This window comes from Pithys albifrons, chromosome 2, assembly GCF_047495875.1.
Source record: "Pithys albifrons albifrons isolate INPA30051 chromosome 2, PitAlb_v1, whole genome shotgun sequence".
NCBI lineage: Eukaryota > Metazoa > Chordata > Aves > Passeriformes > Thamnophilidae > Pithys > Pithys albifrons.
Window position 1 is genome coordinate 111544093 of NC_092459.1, and position 26393 is coordinate 111570485.

Genomic DNA, 26393 nt, shown 5'->3' on the forward strand with positions numbered 1-26393 from the left:
ACAGGTCCAGTTCCATTAAACCAGTCACGTTTTCATATCTCAAGCTGAGGATTATAGATTTTTATCTCAATAGGCTCACTGGAAATAATGATACCAAATAAAGGGATGCTTCCATAAACACTGTCTGCAATAAATGAAATTCTTGCTTGAACTTCATCTATGTATTTTATAAAGAGGTTTTTTCCTAGGATTATTTTCCTCCAGTAACATTTCCACCGGATTCTTGAAGGGGCTGTGTTTCTGACTTGCAAAACTTACTTTAATGCCCATGGAAGGTAAGAATCACCTGAACTGAATTTTAAAGCAAAAACCACAATGCCACTTAACATAAAGTATAAAAATGCATCACAAATGGCTGTAAAGAAGAGAGCAAATCAAACCAAAGTAAGATTGCTAGGACTGAATGCATTTCCCCCCTTTTTTTACATTCACATTCATTCCCAGTTTTCTCCACTACCTCGCATTCATTATCCATTTTCTACCCTCCAGCTCCCTTTTGGAAGGCAGGTACCAAACAGCGAATTACCACTGAGAACAGTAATACCCTGGGGAATGTCTATGGCTCTCCTAACCTTTGCTTGCCCTGGTGAGAAATATATCTGGAATTCTGTATTTTCAACCATGGAGAAGGCTCTTTTAGCTTCATAATAATACGAGAGGCTGCAGTGCAGCACATGGGATCTGATGCTATGGCCACGCTCCCTCCTTTCCAGCATGACAAGAACAGCTGAGTACCAGCCTTAATGAGGCATTTGAAAAACTGACTGCTGAGCATATACACTGGGAGAGAGGAAATTCATTCCCAGGCCTGGAAATAGCTTGATAATGATACACATATTTTTTTTCTGTGATCTTTGCTGGCTCCTGGGTTTTTCTGATTAGAGCTTCTCTAAAGCAACACGGCTGAAGTTGCTCGTGTCGCCGCCTCGCTTTTACTTAACACGTGGAACCTGGGGAAGGGAACAGCAGTGGCCCAAAAGCCATCAGGTGGATGGAAGGGAAACAGAGAGAGCAGGCAGCACAGAGAGGCAGATGTACATCTGGTGGCACGCCGCATCCAGCTCACATTTCAAGGCTGAGGTATGATGCTTTCCCTCTTTCCAGCAGGCAATTCATCCTGGTATCCAGCAGATGGGACTAGTGGAGAAGTATTTCCAAGGCTGACCCTACACAGAGCTGCTCTCAGGAGGAGAGGAGATGGAGCAGGAGTTTGACACCCCTCGTCTGGGAGGGGGGAGGTGGGCAGGGGGCAGCTGATGGCCATCAGTGGGAACTCAGGTCTCCTGCTCTGCTGGTAACTCTTTGTCCTGGTTCTAACCAGCCTTAATGGATGACTCACTAGAGTGATTTCTTAGCATATTAGTGAGCTCTAACCTGTAAAAAATTGCATTACATGGATGACCAAAATGGCTTGATAAAACCTGCTGGGTTTTTCCTTCCCCTGCTTGTAATCAAAAAGTTATTTTCAAAAGCAGGGTTTTGCCTGTCCACACACAAGAGAAGGGCCTCATGCAAAATAGAAATGTAGCTGCACTAGAAGGTAAACTTTTCTGTCCCCCTCCTCTTTTCTCTTAAAACACTGGCTTAGCACTCTGCAAGCTACGCAGCATTCAATTCATAAATAAGGAAAAAAAAATCTTTTTCATCACCAGGATATGTTTGAAAGAGATAAAGTCACCCACCTCAGCAGCTGCAGAAAGGAAAAGTGTGCTTTAACACAACCCTGTAACACAACAGTGCAGTGGCACCGGAAAAATCTTTACCCAAAGAGATTATTGCATCACTGTGAAACGAGCAGTGCCAAAGCATAAAGGATTTAATTATGGTCAAGTGCACCATGTTTCACTCTGTGCAGAAAGACTTTACATTCAGAAAAAGCAGATCAGGCATAAATGGTAACTACTAATACATCACTGAAAATCATTTCAGCCATTACCCTTCTGCATTCACAAGGCAAAGCTCCATTTCCAGATGATACTTGTTTCTAAATCCATTGTAACAAGTATGGCTGTAGCCACGAGTTATTTGACTAAAACTATTTATTTCAAGAGTTCATTTAGGTTTATTGCCAGTGGACTGTATCTCTTGTATAAGTCACTTACTCAGAGAAAACTTTAAATATAAGAGAAAGCTTAAATGATCATCTGGTCCAGCAGACCATCAGATAAACCACATTTTTGTCAGTCCTAAATCTACTGTTTCACTGGACATTCACTGTTTAAAGCTGGTCTAAGAGAACACTAATTACAGGATTCTCAACATGCTTCCATCTAACACTTTATTTTGTTCCTTTAGAAAGAAAACTGTAAAAGACTTTAAGCAAAAAGTTCACCTCTTGTACTCTGACCCAGTCCAACAGACTGACTGGATTGTGACATGAAAATTCATGTCAGTCAGCACACTGAAACTACATATTGTGCCTGTGAAGTGATTTTGACAGAAATAGAGAGAAGAAAATGCTAAAAAATTTAAGAGTGGACAAGCAATGCTCAAGTAAATGACTTACAGAAGGAAGGGTTAAACTCTGCTTGGCCTGGAGAATCTCTTTATCTCAGCAGAAAGGGACAAAGCAGAGCACCAATACCCTGATAAGAAAGTGAACTATAGGGTGGAGAAGTGACTGTTCCCAAAGCCTCTGACAAACAGTTTTTCCCACTTTTAAAAAATTCTTCTAATGAATCTCTCTCTGAGTGTCTTCTACTGATGAAGAGTCTTTCTTTAATTATTGCTATCCTTTGGAGCTGGGTGCAGAGCAAATGGAAAGGCTTTAAGTAGCACATGCTCAAGGCAAGGCTAAGAGCTGGAAATATATTTTACAAGAGTAGCCAGCCAATTTTTTCCACCATATTTTTATTCACCCCTGGCTCTCCTTTTCTCCAGGCAGAAAAGCCACAGCCAGTGCATTTCCCTTGAGTCTTCCCCATGACATTATTTATAATAAAAATGTCTTTTCCACTGGATGGCTTCTAGAGTATCTGCCATCCTTCTCTTTCCCTACTGCAGCAACTGGCAATGGCATTTCCTTTAGGTGAAAGCTGTCCTCACAATATCTGCTTTTCTATTATGCTGGTAATTGAACAGCAATCTGTCACTCACTCCAAAGGAGATACAAAAAGTGGCGAATGACACATCGTGTCATTTTAGGCCAGCAAATGTAAATGATTTTGAGCCACATCACAAGACAAATGGGAACATCTGTTTCTTTTCCCTTGGCATGACAGTCAGTTGGAAAAAAAAACAAACGCAAACCAGGAGATTGAGAATTACAGTAGCACTGTACAAACCAAATAAGCACATCAGACACTCAAATACCTACTTCTGGCCATATATTTTGCTTTCTCTTGCCAAGCTGACTACAGCCTGAGAGAGGCTTGCTCCATCCCCTGGGCATTTTCTTTGAGATCATCAAGACAATCCATGCCTGTGTCCCTCCCCCTCCCCCAAATTATGTATTTGGTAGAAAAGAGGCTAAACAAGGATCAATCAGCACGCTCAGCAAGCTGGCAGAGCGAGCAGCACTTCTAACTCAACCAGAAAAGCGGATACTCCGGGAGTGCCTGCCCATTTTCTGTAAAGGAAAGGCATTTAGCATGCACAGTGAGGTGCCAGCTGCAGTAGCAGCCCCCAAACGAGGCAGATAATATGATAAATAATAGGCCAGCAGTCAGATGGGAGAGAGCTGGGACAAGATCCCAGTGAAAGGCCAGAGGACAAACTTTCAGAGCAGGTTTTAGTATTCTTCCCATCTTCTTTGCAAGAGCATGAAGGTACGTGGCTTTTTACATCTTCCACTGTTCTTGTAACAAACATGGGAAGCCAAAAATATTAATAGGCTGCTGGCCTTTTGGCTCTGCCCATTTCAGAGCTAAGTAAGTGCTCGGTTTGCTCATACACCTACTCCTCCTCGGCAGCACCTTTCTTCACAAGCAGTGATGACATACTTAGAGCCAAGGCTGAAGACAAAAACTAGTGCAAAAAGATATTTTTTGGAAGAAAACAAAATTGCAAATAATGGGGTTTTTTTGTTTAAAAGGAGAAAATCTGAAAAACCAGAACAAACCTGTCTATTTGTACCACTCCGGCATAGAATCATAGGCTATCCTGATTTGGAAGGGATCCACAAAGACCATTGAATCCAACCAAACATAGATGTTGTTAATAATAAAATTCTTTTCACTACTGAGAAAGCTGTATTTATACCATCCATAGGGTGTCAACTCCCAGAGGAAGGTTTCTTCAAACCTTCCCAGAGTAGAAATAAAAGTGACAGAGGGCCAGCAACTCAGGTTCACATCTTTATCTGTGCAGGGACCACATCCTGGAACACCAGGTTTGATCCTGCTCTGCCATACAAGTCTGGGAGCATCCTCTGGTTCTCCATGTGCCCAGCAACCATGGCACAGGACAAGGGGGCACAGGCTTAAGCTCTAACTGGGGAAATTTAAGTTGGATATCAGAAAAAAATTCTTTCCAGAGAGAGTAATCAGGCATTGGAATGGGCTGCCCAGAGAGGTGGTGGATTCCCCATTCCTGGAGGTTTTTAAACTGAGAGTGGACATGGCACTGAGTGCCATGATCTGATAAAGGGACTGGAGTTGGACCAAGGGTTGGACTTGATGATCTTAGAGCTCTTTTCCAACTCAGCTGATTCTATAACTCCATTATCTCTCCATTGGTCTAGCCTGTGCTTCTCTCTTCTATGACAAATACAAACTCAAACCAAGATCTGGCAGAAAAGGGATGCCAGTTTTGAATTATCTGTTGTGCAGTACAAAAATATTGCCACGGTAATCATACTAATGGCATAAAGGTCCTTATTGGATAATGGGGAAACTAATTAATGGGAAAATTAAAAGTATAGGCCTTGCTCTTACATCTGTTACGTTCTGCACACAAGCAAACATGCTGGCATCAGTGAAACTCCTAAAATGTGAGAAGACAGCACATGTGTATCTGTATAGACACTTAAGATTATACAGCCTGCAACCACTTTCAAACTGTTCCAGTGGCAAAATGATATCAAACATAAACCAAGAAGCACATACACACAAAGGCTGTTATTGCAGAACTACAAACACATTAAAATGAATCATTAGGGTGGTGGCCTGAGGTTACCGAACACTTACAGTTTGCATTTTAATTTCTTTTAATTAAATTATGATTTAGGTCAGTTTTAATCACTGCTTGTATATAACCCCTTTGGGGTAAATTTTAAGAAGGGTTAGTAACGAGTTATCTGCAGTAATTGTTTAATGGAGTTATGAGACTTCTTCCCTCTGCGCTGCCTCAACAATTCACCTCGCAGCAGACGCAGCCCTGTGAGTGCACCCAGCCCAGAGAAGCTGTCAGCCCAATAAATAACAGGGTCTCATTTCCATGCAGCATTTAGTCCAGGAGTGTGGGAAAAGAATGACAAAACTGTAGCTTGAGTGGATTATCTCAGAGGTTAAAAATAACACTATTGTGTTTCACCTATTTAACAGCCTGAGAAATATAGGAGTGTCAGCTAAAGCCCACTGAAGTCACCAGGCGTGTTCCCTCTTTGCTTCACTCCTCCATGGGTCACACACAAGGCAAGTAACTTGGCTTTGCTACCCCTTTCCTGGCTCGGGGAGAATCAGGGGACAACAGCTACAGCAACAAATTAGGTGCTTGGGAGACCTGAGTGCTCTGATTTATCCCAACCCACTTCACACCTACAGTGGGAACACCGTGCTTGTCTGGGTTTCACAGGGTGGAATTCTCCATTGGCTCCAATAGTGCAATACAGGCACCAGGCAGGGGACGTTGAACATTTCATTGCCAAAGATGCTGAGCATCACTAATTCTGTGACTGTTTAAAGCATTTATAAAAGCAGATATCTCCTGGACATTCAAGCTGACCACCATAACCAGAATAGGGATGGACAACACACCCCAGATGTCATAGGCAGCCCGTGTAGAGGGCAAAGATAGAATTGCTGTTTGGATGCAAAAAAATACAGACACTGTGCTGCACAGGTATTATCACTGTTATTGTGGCGTATAAAAGAGGACAGAAATCACCCATGTGAGTTGCTATATGTTCAAGAGCAGGTTGAGGTGGTGCTCAGAGCAGTATGGAGGAGCCCTGACTCCTGGTCCCACAGCCAGTCCTATCCAAGAGACAGAGAAAGAAAGGGACCCCCTATGTGAGGGTGCACAATCACAAATGTTATCATTACTGTATCAATTTACTCTTTGTTCAGTGCCTAAGGACTGCCTAACTGCACACCACAAAGGACAGCCACACAGCTTCTTTTCCAAGCTGTCAAAATAAAACATGAGACCTATTACAATTTTTCACAAAATGAAGAAATAGACAGAGAAGCCACAGAGGAGACTACACTCATTAAAAACAGCATAAAATGAGGACCAAAACATGGATTACTTTGCATCAGTATTTCGGAATGAAGGGACCAGCTCCACCTCCTGCACTGGGCCTGAACAATCATGATGGTTTACTGTTATTCACATCATGCTTAGAAATGAGCAATGAATTCCTTGACAGATGAGGCCCCTGCAGGTACGCTGGTGTGTGTCACCGTGCAGAATTCTCCTCTGACAACATTGCATTAGTCACTTTAGTAACTTAGTATTTTTCACCTTAGCTCATCTCAGGAGGAAGAAAATCTACTTTGAAGCATCCGGGGCGAAAACAGGAATTGCAACTGTTTGCCTGGTGTGGTTACACAGACGTACATTCGGTTGCTAAAAGAAACCCAAATGGGTAAATGGCCAACACAACAGGACTGCACATCACCTGCAGAGGCCAAAATAAGCTGCATTTCCCAAGTCATCTTGTGCAGCCACTGCACGGCAATTTAATGGAACAGCAGCAGCCACTTCAGCGATGAAAAGAATCTTCTAAGAGGTGTTTGCTCAGAGAGCAAATACAACTGAAAATACAGATAACATCCTGTTTTACCCCTGGCTAAGTGGAAGGTGACCACCCAATATTCTGAAAGCTGTAATCAGTCAAGACAGATGGTGGACTTCAAACCAGAAGTGAAAAGAGAAGTTATCAACCACAGTGGACAGGGGTTAATAGCCACCCTTTAAATATAAGCCATCTGCATTAAGGTGAAACATTTCACAGACATGTTTGATACACATGCTTCCCAGGAAATTTCTTCTGTAGCACTTTATCTTCATTTAACATTTTATTTAAGGATTAGGTTTGGTGGCAAAAAGAAGACAGCAACTTCTAAGCTATCTTAATAAGAAGGAGCACTTTTAAGGCTGAATAAGTGACTGTGTGCTTTTTGAAGTATAATTATGTGTCTCGATGTTCATTTTTAGTAGATTATGAAATTTACTGAAGAATATGACTGCCCCGTGGGATGTGAAGAAGGAACGTAGCTACAATTTATCAAATTATAAAAGACTTGCTTGCTATAAACTGTAGAACATTTTAAAACTAATCAGAAGTCGCATCGAGTTAATATTAATTCATACCTTAAAGAGAGAGACAATCAGGCCTGCACAGTGTCAGAAAAGCCTAAAAACAGATGCTTTGAACATCCCTGTGTAATGGCAACACAGAGCAGCTGCTTTACACATGCCCCCAGCCCCAGGGAGGATGGAGCCCACCTCGGAGGAATGCAGCACGAGCCAAGTGCTGTGGGCTCTGGTGGGTGCATACACTGTACCCCTCTCTCTGAACCTGGGGAGTGAGCAGCATAGCTGCCAAATTCATGGAGTATAAAGAAGCAGCAAGAGGAGGCCTTATGTTAATCCCACATTTAAAGGACTAAGCCATGTACTGAGTTTTATTTTCTAGCCCCAAGACCACATGCTTTTTATCTTTGCACAAAAGCTTTTTTGGGAGAAGGGATGAGGAGGTCAGGGTGTCTCCCTCTTGGTGAGTATCACACTGAATGGCCATGACCTGCTGGACCCAAAGAGTTGTCAAGATAAGATGCAGTTTTGTTTCACCTCATTTTTGCTGTGTACACCAATCACCAGACTGACATCTCTCAGGGACAGAGCATCCACCAAGTCAGGCAGGTGTGTCTGCTGATGAGCCTGGACTCCCGACACTGCCAAGCAACTTTTCAGACATGTCACGTTACCCGTGAAAGACAAGAGCACAAAGTGTGATGACCCCATCAGGCAAAGGAACCAACTCTATCAACTCGCTTAAAGGTGATTTGTGTTCATTTTGACCTTCTTGCTTTGGCTTATCCATCAAACTCTTTTCCTTCCCACCAACTCAGTGGAAAGCAGGCAAAGTTGATCCTGGATGAACAACTCCAACAGACCAGCTCTTCACACAGACGCTGAGCCTCAGCACAGGTGATCATGGGAGACCAACAGCCTATCAATCTGTCAAGAGGAATCTGGGCATCCATCTGGGGACCAGCTTATGACAAAAGCTGAAGCAAGACAACTTACAGAGACTAAGTTCTGTCTTCACATCCCTTCAAGGAGGCCAAGGAGGATCATAATCTCAGGAGGCACAGAAATAGCTTTTGCTGCGTGGATTGGCTATATTTCTGCTGGAGAAGGAGAAAGGCACTTGTGCTGCTGTTACTAGATGTATTACTCATCTTTGATACACTATTGATCCCCCACAGACCATGTGAGAATGAATGGGACAGTTCTTGGGAAGACTCCGTTTTATATCTGAGAAATCCCATAAGGAAGAAAGGGGCAAACAGTTTTGCTTATGCCACTATTGGGAAAATTTATTGCACACCCCGTGCTATTCATTACACACCAGGTCATGTGGGGAGGTAGGGAAGAGAAACAAGGAACACTTTAAATTTTTGTTTTGTTAGGCCTTTGTAAAAATGATTTGCTTTTGCTTAGTGAAAACAAATACGATGAGAATGGGTGACCTGTGGCATTTGTGCCAAGTTGTGGCTGCTATGTTTGTTACAAGCACTGCCATCTTGTCTACCTAACTATTTCAGGATTGTGTTATGAAGTTACTGAAGTAAGACATGCTCAGTTTTTTTTCAGTGCCAAACATATTTTGCTCACCTGAGACTTTACAATCACTCAATCACTGAAAGCACCTGACCGAGGGAAAGGTAAAATTATCTCTGGCTGCTTTTACTCTCCCAGGATGCAGGAAAGGAGAGGGAGGAAAAAAAACTAGAAAATTACACTGCATGTTTGCACATGTCAAACCTGAAATACTGCAGGGAACCTGGGAGTTAAGGATGTTTCTCCAAGTATCCAGTCTATCCATTTCCCCAGACAATATCCCTACAATGAAAAACTACTCAATACAACCAGTGACATGAGAATCTGCTGTGCAGCTCACACTTGCTTTTCTCTATCAACAGTCTGGAGGAAGAGAACAATATATCTAATAGCATAATAACAGACACCATTAATACTTTAGAGGTTCAATATAAAATTGCTTTCATTAGCATGTCAAGTGTTTATTTTAGCTTACTGCAAAACAAGCTCCGTGCATACAGCCACTTACTCAACTTTTCTTGGTTGCAAGGAGGGTAATAATGAAGGGACCTACTTTTCCTGATCTTCTGTGGAGGTTTTCACATGCATTGAAAAGATATTGCTCTATTACCTCTGGCCAATGAACCAGCCTGGCATGCTGGAGAAAAATATTACAGTAGAAATATTACTGAACTCGGTGGAATAGGTTTTAGAGACTGTCACGAGGGCAGGCCTGAGGCTGGTAAAATTGCAAGTTGTATTCCCATCCTCAGCCTAAAAGGACACTGTCAGCCAAGCAGAGAAAAATATATTGGGTTCTGCCTGTGCCTAAGTGTATATTTGTTAAATATTTTATAGCTGGTCATGTTACCAAGGGGAAAATAATATGTTAAATGTAAATACCTTTGGACTTGCTTTTATTGCTAAAATCTATGGGTTGGGGTTGTGTGGGGTTTTTGGCTTCATTGTTTTTTTGTTTTCTGTGGGGTTTTCGGTTTGTGATTTTGGATGGGTTTTTGTTCTCTCTCTATTTTATTGTTTTCTTTTATACTTGGGGTGCCTAAAGCATGTGAACCTTCCCAAAGTCAAAACACACTGAACCACAAAGCACTTCAGTTTTACTATGAAGGAAATTCAACCAAGTTGACTTCAGGAAGAGTTTGGCTTTATTGTGTTTTATTCAAGACTGTTTATATGCATTAGCTACTCAATTTTCTTTTAAAAAAAAAAAAAAGAAAAAGGTAGCCTTTTGGAAGTGAAGACATACTTCTACCTAAACAAAATTATTCAGACATGTAGTTGTGGTTCAAGTCACATAGTCAGAGCTTTCATAATCTCCAAGGCTCCCCATTAAAAGTTCTTTTAATTAGTCAAAACCAACAGCTAATAATTAGACGAGGAGAAACTAAATCCTCTTCTCAGACAAATGTGTGCAAATCCCATTTACTTCAATGGAAATGGCTCACAGGTGTGATACATTAGACTCCAGCCACCCGGCAACTTTATAGGAATTCAGTGTCTGGAGCCCAACTGCTTTGTCTCCTCTTCCAGAGGCACAGGTAATGCCACAGAAATCCAATCCAGGTTTCTCCCCGAGCCCCTCAGCAAACACTTTAATTACCTATTTCTCGCACATTACAACAACTCTCGAGTCTAAATTTAGACTTTCAATCCCAACCATTACATGTCTGGTTCCTGCCTAAGGAGATGAGGGCTCCATCACTGGCTAGATTAAATCCTGCAGCAGTGATTATGTTTTACAGACCTCAATTCTGCATCAGCAAAATCTACTGTATGGCATCAAATTCAAGGAGTTCAGGCATTTTACAGCTCGAGGGGAATGCAATCATTCTATTGCCATACTATTCACTTCGCCCTTCCAATGCATTTATGTGTGCTCCACAAAGTGAACTGGAGGTCACCAGGAAAGATGGACAGGCACAGGAAAATAGGAAACTGTATTTAGTGAGCCACAGAAACAGTGTTAATTTTCAAATGGAAGGGAGACCTTACAGTTTTGCAAAACTTTTTTTTCTCTTCCTTTTTTTTTTTCTCAAAGACGCTGATACAATGAAAAGTTTTAGCCACACTCCATGTAAGAATATATCATAAAACGATTATTGTTTTGCCTGTTTAAGAATATTGGAAGTGACACCACGATCCCACCCGCTGGTTAGCCTGCATACAAATGGACATGTGGTTTGTCATCACTGAATTCTCTAATCCAAACAGAAAATTGCTATTTTAATATCATCTGGGGTTGATGCAGCATGAAAGGAAAGACGCCCAGGCGGGATGAAATTTCTTGGGTCCCCCACACCTTCCAGGCGATGACAGCTATTGCTTTAAGTACTTGCCATTAACAACCAGTCACAATGTTAGTGACAGGATGTTACTAGCAGTTACTTAAAGTGATAGATGTTAACATTTTTCTGCTCTTTATGACTCACACTATACCCCAGTCAGAATATTTTAGGAGCTGAACACACGGGGCTAGGTCAAAACGCTGAAGGTTGTGGAGCCACTGGTTGAGGTGCAAAATGAGATGTGCCATTTGAGGAACATTAGGTCAAAGAGAATCCATGATAAGGAACTGTCATGGATTAAAGATTAAGGTTCATCCTTTTAACTATTTCACAGAAAGGGAATTGCTCCAGCACTGGGGCGTTTTGCTCTTCCATATTTCTGAGAGCAACGTGAAACTGTGCATTCTGAAATTGTCTTTGATGTTAACGTTTTTTAACAACTCCAGCAATGAGATACAGATTAGGAAAAGACACTTTGATCCCATTTTAGAACAACACAGACCACATTTACTGCTGTACACATGGACAAGCTGCCCTGTGAAGACCCAAGTGCAGGAAGTAGTTTTAGAAGAACAATGATATAGGCATAATGTTAAGCACCTGTGACTTCTGACCATGGATAGATGTACTGCACTGCATAAGGTCAAGAGAAATAAACACTATGCAAAGGAAAAGGATCCAGTAAAAATTTCTTGTGGAAAAGGAAAGCAGGAATTATATTGCTCTGTGTTTTGCAGCAGGTACCTCACCAACTTAACAAACCAGATTATGATTCAAGCCCTGCACAATATGCATTACATTTGGTTTTATTAATTACATAAAGTCAGAACAGGTCAGAGATAAAGCAGGAGCAATTTGTCAAGATGTATCAGCAATAATCAGTAGCCCATCACATAAAAACAGCATTTGTAATTGTGAATCTTCCTTGGGATGAAATACACTTCAGAAGGTTTATAATCTCATGATCTAGGCCAGGAAGAACTTTACAAGTGTATGCAAACAGGATTCTTAACTGAAAGTTTTCCAGTTCTTGCCCAAGAATTCAAAGTAAACTTTTCCTTCAAATGTGAAATTGATTAATAGCTCTGAAAAGATGTCAGACCACCTACCTTCAGCATCGTCCTGCAGGTCCTCAGGCTGCTCTGCTTTGCTCTTTGTGGGAGATGGAGTCTGGCTTTTCTGTTCCAGTCCTTATTTAAACATAAAAAATTATACATTTGTATATATAATTTTGAAACTGTTTTATTATATCAGACATTACCATGTGTGATAGCACAACTCTGAGTATATTTTATGTCAGCACTCCATTCACTCTCCAATGCATATCTTTCTCTTATTAAAATTAATTACTTCATCATCTGTTACAAAAGTCATAATAGGTATCTTTCAGTTGGACTTGACTTTCCCTGACTTTCATATGACAGCAGTGAAGAAAGGTCACACTGAAATAACACACTCCTTCACAAGCTCTTAATCTCTTCAGAAATAGCAAAAAAAAAGAATAACGTTTTTATTTGTAATTCTAAACATAGTATTTATTTTACTGCATTGTGGAATTGTGGAGAAATAATTTGAACAAAATGATTTTTCCCTCCATTCACTGTTGTAACATGGTAACAAGTGACCATTGAGCGAAAGTATTAATGAAATGAATGGTAGGGAAGCAAGTTTGATTGTGCAGTAAAGTTAAGGAAATGAAAGTTTTACAAGATAAAAATGTTCTGCCTGAAAAAATCCACTCCACCCTTTCAGCCAATAAGCAATGGAGGAAAAGGAGTAAAAATAAGTAATTGAGGCCAGTTGAGTGTGAGATGTCCCTTATTTGTAGGGGGCTAAAGTTCACAGTGTTTAATGTAATATCATTAAACTTTAAAAATGATGACATTTTTCTACAACACTTTCAAAATATCCTGTCATCTCAACATAAAGGATGAAATTACTGTTTGTTTGCTACGATAGACCTCGAGGCACAAACTGGTAGCACAGAAACCCTGTTAGCAAAAAGAGAGGCCACGCTGGAAATTAAGCATAAAAGGTATTCAGAAATGAAGACATTTAATGAAAGCACGTTCCCTAATTAAAACATTCTTCAAACACTGTTGCTTAACCAGGAAAGCAGTGACTGGCAGACAATTAAAACTCAATTCATTGCACCTACTGAACGTATTCAACTGTGACGAGAAAATGACTTTCTGTCATTTGACTTTCTGTCAAACCTCATGACTCCTGGTGGCCAAGAGAGGGCTTGGGTGAAGGAGAAGCCAAAAGAAAGCGTTGTTTTGTGCGTGCTGGAAAGAAACCTTGACCACTTGTGACTGGAAAGTGTATGAAGCCGTGTGACCTTGCTTGACTCACCCTTACTGCCACACTATGAGGCAATAAGAACCATGGCATTACTTCAAACTGATTGGCTAATTAACAACTGGGAAAAACTATCTACACTTGCATTATAAATTGCTTAAGTGTTCTGACAACTCCCAGGGTCTCTTCTGCTGCCACACACAGCCCACACAATCATCCACTCTTTATGTTGTTGGAGTTTTAAACAGCTCTTGGCAATCAGATGTCCTGTTGTCCTAGAGGACTTGGCTCTAAGAGCTGTAGATTCTTCCCTTTTATCCTCTACCCTTCCACACATACATATATCTAGAACCAAACTACTGAAAGTTTCCAAACAAGAGGTATGAAAGTAGTAAGTGAGGATGTGGAAGGGAAACTTGCAGAGTCAAGGGGTAGTTGGACTCAATGATCCCCTTTGGGTCCCTTTCAAATCAGGATTATTTTATATAATTCCATGAAAATTTTGTTCATTCAAGAGACAAAAAGGGAGTTAATTGTTGCCTTTGCATGGAGCCCAGAGAAGAAAGAAACATCCTCTGGCTGCCTTATTGCAAAATTGATTATTCTACTGCACTTCTGCCCAAAAAACCCAGAAGAACCATGGATTGGGAAGGTGACAGGGCAAACTGAGCATTGGTATTACAAACTTCTATTGCAGTGGAATTTCTCTTTCTTTCTAGAACTCCATATAGCTCACAGGGCCCTTAGCAATTGGTAAATAAAGCCAGTTACTGCACAGCAGAACCAGGTTTGAGGTTTGGCTTGGTACCAGGTGGTAGAGTGTTCCTGACAGCACCTAAGATAGGACAATGTCATGTGTCATGTCATCATGTTTGCCCATCTGAATCTGAAATTCAAACACAACATTTTGAGGAAAACAGAGTTTTCAAGTGCTAAGAGAAGTTTCTTTCTGGAGTGGTGAGAATGAAGAAGCAACCACTGGAAATACTGTGTGGAGAAAAAAGGGCAAAACCTGCCAAATAAAGACACGCTTTGTCAACTCTTTAAAGGGGTTGCTCAGGAGTAACATTGATAGAGCTCAACAAGAACTTCAATACAAAAGAGAGATCATGAAAATAACCAGAATTGTAAAGACTGATTCCTGCCAACACTCTCTTTTAAAAAATAACTTGAATATTTACAGTGGACCATACTAACATATGGCTTCTTTGGTTGCAATGGCATACTGAACTACCTGCTATGCTCCCTTTTTTGGTTGAGAATGATTCACACCAGGGGACTGAATCAATAGAAATGCTTCAATCAATGCTTGCCCCTCAAGTTATGAATTTTATCATCTAACTGATCTGTGAAGCTTCCTCCAGTCCCACATGTCAAATGTCAATCAAGTTTAAGTGCAAATGTCCAGCCAGGTCTTTCAGGACTATCTGAATACTTTAGATAATATAACCAACATCTTAATTGACAGCACAAAGACGAAGAGGGAGGAGGTGTACAGTCAGAACTGTTACTATCTCAAAAGAAATGATCTTTCTGCACTCTCTAAAGAACCTTTAAAATGCTCACAAAAGGATGTAAAGGCAGTGTCCCAGGAGAAGAAGATTTCAATCGCAATTGCACTTCTTTTTAGCAGATACCCCTCATTCCAGCGACAGAAAAGGGTTTGTGTGGGCTTCAAAACAAAATTTTTTACCGTGCTCAAAATATAACTCTTAACTCTTTCAGCTTCCCAACAGTATTTATGTCCTTCAAAACTGTTAGCCAAGTATTACAGCAGTTTTGCCTGCAAATTTGTGTCTGAAAAGAGCACACCAAACAGGTGTCTGCACTGATCATATTCAAAGCTTTCCTAATTGTGATCACTTGTGCAAAAAGGTTTCTGAGCTCTATCATTTGGAGAAATGTTTCTTCTTTATAGGCTAATTCAGAGTGTCAACGAGTCACTTAAATCTCACTGTCTGTCTCCAGTTAACCGATTCCCAAAATCCCTCACAACCTGCAAATTCGCCTGCTTGCAAGTGATTCTATTTTCATCTCAGGAAAAAGAAGAGTCTTCCTCCAAAAAACAATATCCAAGTGTAAGAGTGTGAACACAGTGGAAGAAACAAAGATATTCTGTATTTATACAGTGATTATAATAGGGCTTCCCTCATCAGAGTGAATGAGATCCTTCATCTGGCTGTGGCTTCTCAGTGATAATAGGTGGTTAATTAGGATGCTCAGGATAGGAGCAGGATAAGCAGCAGGGCATTTACTAGGAACAACTATTTGATGGGAAATGACAGCAGTGTGGCAACAGACATGCAGATGAGGTCAAAAGGTTTTGGCACCCAATAGAGAGTGAAGCTGAACAGTTGAGGGAGAATACAAATTCAGAACTGAAACTCCTTCCTGCATATTTTTAAAATTTTTTTTAACAGTAAGAGAATTAACTGATGTCAGCGCATAACAATGTGATACTATTGTGTAAGAGTCTCCTAAATAGCACATGCTCCTGTAATTTCCCCTTGCAACTGCTGCAATTCTGGCAGTATTGGGCTTATTTTGCATGTTTCTGGGCATGGATATGTGAATCTATGGGTACAAAAGCAGAGTCCTTCAGAAGTTAAAGTTTAGAATAATCTTCCCTTAACAGAGCTTAAACCATTAAGCATCATGACTCTGCAGTGTTAAATCACTGAAGGGAAAGGAAGACAAGACTATTGGGTCATCTGGTCCTTCTCTTGGCTCACATAGGAAATCATTTACAAAGGAAAGCCAAGATGTAGAACTGCACAGCTCTGTACCCACTATGACTATATCTGCCCTTTTGACTCAAACCATTCTAACAGTAACTGCATGACATATGATAACGTCAAAGCACTTGGAATTAAACGGTGCCATTAAATCAGCAGCTGCTCCAAGACACAGCATCCAGAATAACAGACTGATGGGTTAAAATCCCGTGAGTCAAACCCCATTAAAAAAGTGGTCTTGAGTGTGTATATTTAATAAGACTGGATTATTTGTATTTTTAAATGTTTTTCTTATTCTAGTATGTCCAATACAGGCAGTGACGTTATGTGATTAACTCGCTAAAATGATTATTTGTGCTTGTTGATTTTATAGCATTAATGCAGATATTAATGGATATTATCTGGCACATGTAATTAAGATACTCTCTTATTTATTTTTAAGAAGAATCATAGAAAGAAAGGCCTTTCTGTGTGTAATGAGATATTTGCACTTCAGGGTGGCAGAAACACAAGATAGATTACTCTCATAATGTATCTATCACTCAATAATACACACATTTGGTCATCTGTTATTCCTTACTCCCAGTTAATTCTCTATTCCTAAAGCATAATCCGGCGTGCACTGAAGCCAATGGACATATTCCCACTGCCTTCAGCTGTCACCAAACTAGGATCGGGTTTTTTATCCCTCTAGTATTTGCCACTGGGTTTAAACTAGGACTGATCCTGTAACCTCCACCTCACCATTCTGGTACCAAAAGGTGTTTGATACACACGCAATGAGACTTCACCTCCTTTATGTCCCTGTATTTCTGTTTTCTCTTGGTTTGATATCAGCCCTCATAAACACCCAAAAGGAAGTTGAAGGCACAGGAATTTAGGTAAGATTTAGAAGATTTCAATCTCTGCCAAAGGTCCTACACATGTGTGTAGTCTGCTACGTGTGCTCTCCAGGAATCCAACATTTCTTTTTCACTGTAAGCACAAGAATTGGAGAAAAAAACCCCAAAGCAGATTGGCTATAGGCAGCTCAAAAAACCAGGGTCATCAATATTGGTGCCAACTGCTGACTCCATCTGCTGCAGTCATGAACCATGAAGTCAAGTGGAATGAAGAATGATTATTCAATTAATATCTTGAAGTGGTGACTAGAAGTTACTACTCTATTTTCCTCTTTGAACAGTAAAAAGTAGATATCCTTCAAACTGGTAAAAATCTGAGTATAAAAATGAAAACTTCCCTCAATGCAGAAATTATGCATGTATTTATAGTTCCAGTAAATGCAACCTACAGTCATTAAGAAGTCCATACAGAAATAGGTCAAATTGGAATAACTTTTGTGTATCTGCCACACTACTGGAGCAGATACACAAGAGACACTTATTTTTAGCCATATAGGCATTGATTGCTGACAGCCAATGCACTGATTCCCAAAATACCTCCAACTGATAAAGAAATAACCAAAGACATGCTGACAAAGCTCACAGCAGACCTGTGAGGACAGTTTTGATCTCATCTATCTCATACACACAAAGAAAAGAGACAGGTAGGGAAATATGTTCCTCAAATGACTTAATTCAGTGATAATTTCCCAAAGTAGCGATGTAGTTTCACCTAAATTAATGAAGCTGTGAAGCATACAAGGCAAAAAAAGAAGAGACTGGCTATTAGTGGAATTGCACTTCCTTTTAATTCTAATTTGAAATGGTTGAAAAAAAAAATCTCCACCACTGTAATTTGCATAATCTCCATAAAAACAAGGCAGCAAAAATGCAAAATAATTCAACTTATAAAAGTATACATGCCATGATAACTACAAAAAATTAATTTGGAAATGTTAGATGAATGCTGAAAATTTAACTGTAGGATTATCTTTGGCAAATGTTTGTTGTTTAATGACGGTCTTTATTTTTCTACTTTTATGTATGTACGTACAACTAGATCAATTACACTAATTGTATTAAAATTTCTCAAAGTTCCTATCCAGTAATCTTGACACCAAAAAGTCATTATAATTATATGTAATAAAATCAACAGGCTAGAACAGCCATAAAAGGATGTGCTAATCCATCAGCATAACACAGATCTATCCGCGTATATCCATGTTTTCACATCTATGCATATGCACCATTCTTCAAGTATTTCTAATTTCTCAGCTAATTAACTGGTTGCATAAATCATCATAATCCATTTGTCTTTAGGACAATCTTAAACAGCCAGCTTACAGCTTCAAAGGCTTTCACCTCTGTTTTCTGGCTGGTGTATGATGCAGGGAAGACTTTTGATTTTTGATTTTCACATTTTATATATTTTAAGAACACAGTAGCTGCAGCAAAGTAGATCTAGTGTGTTAATATTTCTAGCAGCTTGAGTTTAATGTCTTTCTATCGCTACCCCTTGTCCCAGAACACTGAACTGAGCTCAAATTCCTCAGCTGTTTAGTCTTTTTTTCGAAGGTAGAAGGTTGAAGAATATCCAAAAGGAGACATAAACACGGGGCAGAGTGACCCAGAAGTCAGAACACTGGAAGAACTCTAGAAGCCAGAGGAAGAGTAGAACTGATGAAGAGGAGGTCTCACTGGCCTCAGACTCAAATCCTGAGAGGGTGGAACCAGGGTGGGACCAGAGCGGGGAAAAAGTTGAACTGGAGATGTGTAAAATAATGATTGGATGGATCATTTTATAAAAACCATGGAAATCAGAGCTTGCCCATGCGGGCATCGATGTATTCCTGGGTGAGCCTGGGTGCTCATTAAAGTCACTACCCTCTTATCTCCTACCAAAATTTGGCTTGGAGTCTTTTTAGGCATCATGTATCTCTGTCTTTCTCCGTGGGGTTCTCCTTTCTGATCCTGTATTTTTTCCAGATGTTCCAGCACAGTCATTGTACTACAATGGGATGAGGGTCACAGAGACCAAGGGGATGGTGCACATGGTTGGTGCTGCCACACTGGGTACTAGCTGGTTTTGAAGGAGAGGCAGAGGAGTGCAGGGAGCTACACTGCACATAAAAGGAGGTCCTTCAGTGCTCAAAAGTCCATCTGGAACAAGAGATGTTCCCAGAGAAGCTCTAGGTAAGGTCAGAAGGGAAAGTAACACAGGATGCTGTGGTGGAAGCATGTTACAAAAAGCCTGATCAAGAAGATTAAGTGGATGAAGCTCTCTTGAAAAAACTAGCAGAAGGCTCTTGAATGGAAGCTTTTGTCCTCATAGGAATTGCCTAATCCTCTGTCCTCTTCTTTTCCTTAGGCCTTTCTTCCCCTTATACCACCAATCATTTCTATTTCAAGTCTCTCTACATCCACAAAGCCTAAACACTGACACTCATTTTAAACAGCAAACCAGGAGGACCAGGAAAAAACCCCTCTGAAATGTTGACCGATCGAGTTCAATGTACTTTAGAGTTTGCAGGAGAGTCTTGCTACTGTTTTCATTGCAAACAAATCATGGCCACTAATCAGAATGGCAAATGAGTCAAGAATTGCTCAATTCACCGCTTTCCACAGAGACTGAAGAATTGTAATTTTTTCCCATTCATTCTCAAACTAGTTATTGATAAAAAGCTTTGAGCATCACCCAGAGGCTCATAACAGATGATGACACTAAAAAGGTAATCTCAGCCATTCTTACCATGCACTATTTATTGTCGGGAGTGGTTTACTCTTATGTTGTGTTAAACCCCAGAGATGTCTGCTGTAACATTGGCAATAAATGATTAGCACTGCTTATCTCAACCAAGGCAATTAGTTTCTAGATTTTTTTCCAGTTTGGTTCATGCTTTGGAGAAGTGATACATATTTTAGCATAAAATACTTTTTACTCACCGGTCTCTTCACTTAGCTCAGTCCCTTCTTCATTAGCATCATCTGTCCAAAAAATTGAAAGAAAATGGTGACTAAAAATACCAACAAACATCTAAAATGAAATAACCCATGTTTCAAATTGTCCATATCTCAATTTGCTACCCGCCATTTAACATTTTGCAGTGAAATCTGGAGGTGAATGGGAAAAGAAGGTTTTGATACTAGACTAGTTACTACTAGATACAAGAGATGCAGAGGATAAAGACAGGGAATAAAATTCTGCCTCATTTACAGAATTGTGCAAATTAAGACACATATAATATTAAATTCTATTTTCTTTCCTAGCAGAGGTTTTGGTTTACTTTGTAAGTTTCAGTTTTCTTTGTTTCCTTGGAACAGCTGGTTTTGTTAAGAAGAGAACTAACTACCCAGAAGTTATACCACATCAATTTGCCAGACAGGACTTTGGTTTAAGACCAAAATGATTCTGTGAAGACCAAACTGGCTAGCCAGGAACAGATCACTTCTAATCATTAAGCTGACAGAAAAAGAAAGCAGATTCTTTTTGCAAAAAAAAGTATTTTGGTAATAATTTTTTTACCACAAGTTGTTTTGCAGAGAGAAAGAAAACAATTAGCCTTAGTTAACATCTTAGTAGTTTGATGTTCTAGAGCCTTAAACATCTAATGGAGAGCTCACTGACCACAGAAGTTTATGTCAAATATGCCCCTGATTCATGTAGACTCCATTTACAGCCTTTTAAATGGAGGTGGTGCAGGACTTTTTACCAGGACAAGAAGGAATGGCTTTAAACTGACAGAAGGCAAGTTTAGATCAGATATTAGGAACAAATTCTTCCCTGTGAGGGTGGTGAGGCACTGGGACAGGTTGCCCAGAGAAGCTGTGGATGCCTCATCCCTGGAAGTGTCCAAGGCCAGGTTGGATGGGGCTTGGAGCACCCTGGTCTAGTGGAAGGTGTCCTTGCCCATGGCAGGGGGTTGGAACCAGATGGTTTTTAATGTCCCGTCCAACCATTCTGATTCTATAGTTTGGGGACATGCAAATTCTGTAGTGAGCCTACAGTTTCTGTCTAAATCTTAACATCTTTCAGACTTGCATATGTGCATATTATGACCGACCACCATGTGAGCCCAAAGGAGCTTTGCAATCTTATGAGCAATGCTAATGGAAACAAACAGCAGGACTTAGGTCCCAGTTTACAGGGTCAGATCTTTACACCATAAACTCTGCTAAGATCCAAATGGCTGTGACACAGGCTATGAGGATTAAGCTTTGCTTGCATCAAGACTTAGAGCCTGAAATTTTATTTTAAGCAGCACAAGAAAAGAACAATTGGTTAATAGCAGAGACCTCCACTGGGAATTATGTTTGCCATAAGGATTGAAATCATGAGCATGAGAATTTTCATGGATGCTTGTGAATCCACAGTAGATGGATCTGCATCCATCCTTCCCCTGCTTCTGTCTCATTCCAACTCATGATCTGGAGGGCAGAACTTTCAGAAGTCACTAAATGACAGCAGATTATATTTCTCTTGAGTACACTTTAGTCTAGCCCAAAGGATCAGGACCCAAAAAAGTCACTGCATATCTTACTTCCTTTTTCCTTATGCTGCAAACAATTGTTTTGGAGGTGAAAAAGGTACACGGGCATATGTAAATTTGTACACAGAAACCTTAAGGACCTTTGACACATAATTTTTAAGATAAGAAAATGAAAACTCGTGTTAAAGCCTATGGGAATTCTGCCATTGACTTCAAGGGAGCCAGGATGTTCAACTGGAGTCCTGACATTCTCCAACAAATCACTGAGAAAACATTTGGTTAACACAGAGATTATTAATTATTCAGTTTCCAATAACATGTTCTTTCCATGGAAGTGTTTATAATGAAACCAGCATGATAAAATTTCAAATTAATCTAAGACTTGATACTAAATCAGCAGAATATAATATCTTAACATACATATATCACCTGATCTTCTGTGGAAGTTCTTAATTATAGTTCTGTAAGTGACTTGGAATACGAAATTCCCAAAGCAACAGAATAGCTTCTAAGCTGGTGATAATGGACACAGACAAGAAATCTGATGTTATTAAAAAGCAGGGAAGTCATTATGCAATGTAATTACGCAGAGGCAAAGACTGCTTTTGTGAACTAATTGTGAATTAAAGGCTGCTTTTTTCCCTGGGAAAAGGAACCCTAGGCTCTCTGAAAGGCAGTGAAGTCCTTACATCATTTCTGAAAATGGAAGTTGGGCTCCCAATCACTTGGTGATGTGATCTCTGGGTCATTGTGATGTCTTTGAAAAATTTACCCCAATCCAGATCTGAATCTGAGTTTCATTTTGGCACACAGCAGTCCCCAGTCACTTCATGTGTCTATAATTCTTACTCTTTCACTATTAATGCATCTGGTGGAAGCATTTCCCTGTTAAATATAAAGCAGTCTCTTTCACTGACCTTGGTGTGGCTGACTGAAGTGATAAACACCGTGTTTAGCTGACAGAGCTCTATGCCAAAACCAATTATTTCTGATAAAAAACAGTGTTTTACAAATCTATATTCAAAATTCCTTTACCTCCCCCCTAAAAAAACATGGTATTACAGGCAGTTTCTTAGTTACTGGTTCTGAAGCAAAAGCAAGTAGAAATAATTTTACTGATGTTCTACATGATTAATATAAAGCAAAATCAGTACCAAGATTGCTACAAATTAGGCTTGTTATACCTAGTTTTGTTTGTTTGAGGGTTTTTTTATGCTTCCTATACATTTTCTTACCCCATCTAGAAGAAGCCTTCTAGAGTTTTGATATATGCACCACAGACAATCCCAAAGCAAAACTGAGTAAAACCACAGAAGAACACAAGAGTGAATCTTTGACAGCAACAAACATTTCTTTAAAGACATATTGTCAATATTTCTTGTCCAAAATCCCCCACTGAAAAGACCAGGGGTGAGATTTCTCTGTACCTCTCACACTTCAAAAACTAAGTGACTAGGAAAACATACTGTACTGTGTGCACACATCTCCCCATTCTTGGTTATTCTTCTGGCTGGAGAAGCAGAACACTGACTTTCCACATGGCTTCCCCATTAAATCCCTGGATTTTGGGAAGACCTACCAAGATGACCTTGCTGGAAAAAGAATGACAGGCTGTGCAGTCTGGAGCAAGAAGAAAACTGACACTGATTCCCAGCAAGGGTCAGTCCATCCCCAAGAAAAGTCAAATCAGTATTTAGAAGGCTTAGGATACCAGGAAACCTTCTCATCCAAAATGTGTCCTATGGCTGAGAGCACAAAGTTTTCCAGCTTATAAATTGAGTTACAGCACATAAAATTAAGGTATGAGATGGGTAATGCATGGGAGAACAGTTTCCACTCAAGTACAAAATAATTTACAGTTGAAAATCAACTTCTGACTGAAACTCGCCCTCTAACCCCCAGGGCAGTTATCTGGGGTACCTGTAGCTCTAAAGATCAGAGAGCTTTGCATTTGGGAGCAAGTTGCTCAGAGCACACACATTTGTGTAAGTCACAGACTCCCTGGTGGGGTCATGTACCAAGTGGTGCCCGTGACTTTTTCATTGCCCTCTCCCTTGTTACCTGCTGAGCTCTGGGAGACAGAAGAATTGCACCATATCTGCTCTTACTGACACTGGAGAAGAGGATGCCTTTTTTTGACAGATCCTTTCTTTTTCCTTTTGCCTTGCTGGTCAGGTTCTTTCTCTGTCTCCCTAGTCGTGCCATACAAGCAAACACAAGCCAGATGGCTAAAACCATCAATCTGTGTTAAGATTTATGTTAGGAACAGAGAGGTGAAAGGCTCTAAATACCACTGCTAATCCCCAAAGCCACTAAACCGCCTCCTCCTTGTTGCTCACGCTTCCATTTGCATTCTCCTTCATGTTAGCACGCGGAGAGCCAGCGCTGTACAAACACCTTTTATTTTTAACTGTGCATGCATTGAGGAGCTCTTACACCAGAGCCAGCTCCACGTTGCAGGAGGCTGCTGCTTCATCTGCATTCAGGTCCTGCATCCCGGGCTGCCGGAGCTCCCCAGCAGCACTGCATGCTGCTGGCTCCTCCCTGCCTTCCTCTAACCTTTCCTCGGTCGCCTAGTCGCATCCTTCAGGATTTGTGCCTTTTCTCAGCATTTTCTGCTGTTTCACGATGTACAGATATTTCCCTGTTTCCAGCCACCCCATGTGTCTCAGTCTGCTCCTCCTTGCAAGCGTGGCTCTGTGTACTGACCATAACCAGGGGAGAACTGGGAGGGCACTGTGGGACTGGACCAAAAACCCCTCTGCAGCCTGTATGAACATGCTCCGGCAAACAGAGCAATGAGATGGGCGGAGCTGTACAGGAGGCTGAAGGGACAAGTTAATGATCATACTGCTGATGCCTTAAAAAAACCCAAACAAACAAAAAAAACCCTAAACCCTTTCCACGCTGAGATCTACAGCCATTGCCTTGAGCCTATTTGCTATGCAAAAATATGGGTCTGGCCAGAAAAGTTCCTGCTGGTAAGTATTTCCCTAGCAGGTATTCCATGACCTGCTGATAGAGTTCCTTCAGAATAACAGAGGATGAGCAGTGCAACAATCTCACACCTTTGAGGAAAATGAATCCCACTTGGAGTCATTCTCAAAAGGTTTCTGATGTCCAGCCTCAGAGCAGCAGCAGTGGGGTGGACCAGGGTACCCACCTGATGCAAACCATCTAAACATCAGGTTTTCAGCAGATGAAAGGACCAAGCAGATTCTCACTCTCCACATTTCTGCCTAACACCAGTCTTTCCCAAACTTTATCCCAAAGTTTCACCTACCTGACTACATCATCATCTTCACAGCTTTAGGGAGCTTTATAATCATGTGTCTTAGGTCTATTTACAATCCCTAGTAGTTGAAACCCACTTCTTTTTGGTTGCTTACAACCACAGCTGATACTCAAAAGGAGTTTCATGACAGTGTACAGGCTCTGTGTCTACCTCAACCTAAGAGACAATGTTGTTGTAGCACAATAAACCCCACAAGAACACATGAAGGTTCCATGAAGCCCAAACCTAAGAGTCAATGCTGTTGTAGCACAAAAAACCCCACAAGAACACATGAAGGTTCCATGAAGCCCAAATCTACACATGTGAGGCTTGCAATAACTTAGGATCTCACAAGCTCTTTATGTTGTTTTGATTCCTCCAATTCAGTACTCCACTGGGAGAATGTAATAGACAATCATAGCACAGAAAAAGGCAATGTTTTCTTTGAGGAAAAGCAGATTTGGAAATGTCGGGAAGATGAGATCAACTAAACCCAGGCCTGACTCTTTTCTCCTTTACCGGTCAAAAGTTCTATTTTCTATAAAGCTTTCCCTCATCCTCAGTGCTTCTAAGATGAGGGAAAAAAGGAAAAGGTAAAACAAAAAGACCCTTAAGAAAAAAGTGTTTCTTCTGCTTCGGAAGAAAAAAATAGGACTTCTTTTGGCTCTGAACATTTGTATCCTTTAATCATGAAATCCAGGCACTATATAAGCCCCTACCTGACACTGAGTTTAATCAATTTTTTTAGACTAATTATAAAGAAACTTCCACTGCTACACTCTGTGCATCCTGGACATACTGCAGCACTAGTGGTGTTTTCCTTCCCGTGTTGCTTAGTTACACCAGTCCCCCAACACCGGAGCCTCACGGAATGTAAATGCGTTTGTAGCTTTTGAAGCCATATCAAATAGAGATCCTTAGTACCAATCTCCTAAGAAGTTAGGCACTAGTGTTGTTTTTTTTTTTTTTGTCACCACATAGATGGCCTCTTTTATGTATCATATCACTTGATCTGCTGCAAAATACATATACCCATATGAGGCTCAGCTGCACATAAAGGCTACACAGTAGCTGCTGATCCCACTGTGAGGGAACTGGACAACATTGTTCCAGAGCAGGAAACGGTGCTCACAGCCAGGATCAGATTTGGATTTCTATTTCCCAGATGATTCTACCTTACAAAAAAGGAATGAGGCACGCCTTGGGAAAATAGGTATCAGATTTAAAAAAAGGAACTTATTACAAAACTTCCTTACTTCCTCTATGCCCTAAAATACTGGATATCACAAGGTTTTGTTTACAGTGCTAAAGTGCTAAATTGGATGCTTATGTAGTAGTCACACACAAAATGGTATATTTTGCATGTGGTGATACATTTCCAAATACAACCTTCTAACAAAATCTCATTAGTAACATAAGGCAGAGCAATGAAAGGGAACAACCCCAAATTTAACTGCATCCTTTGGAATCAGAAGCAC

General features: G+C 40.5%; 1 protein-coding gene across 2 annotated transcripts in view; it reads right to left on the reverse strand.

Annotated features, from left to right (window-relative positions):
• MACROD2 (mono-ADP ribosylhydrolase 2) overlaps window positions 1-26393 on the reverse strand; it is an 842575-nt gene that overhangs the window by 54482 nt on the left and 761700 nt on the right. For both annotated transcript variants that reach the window (XM_071582106.1, XM_071582105.1), the window contains exons 10-11: window positions 20098-20139; window positions 12347-12427 (exon numbers count right to left, since the gene is read on the reverse strand). In XM_071582106.1, the coding sequence (XP_071438207.1) occupies window positions 12347-12427; window positions 20098-20139 (123 nt within the window). The remainder of the gene's footprint in view (window positions 1-12346; window positions 12428-20097; window positions 20140-26393) is intronic.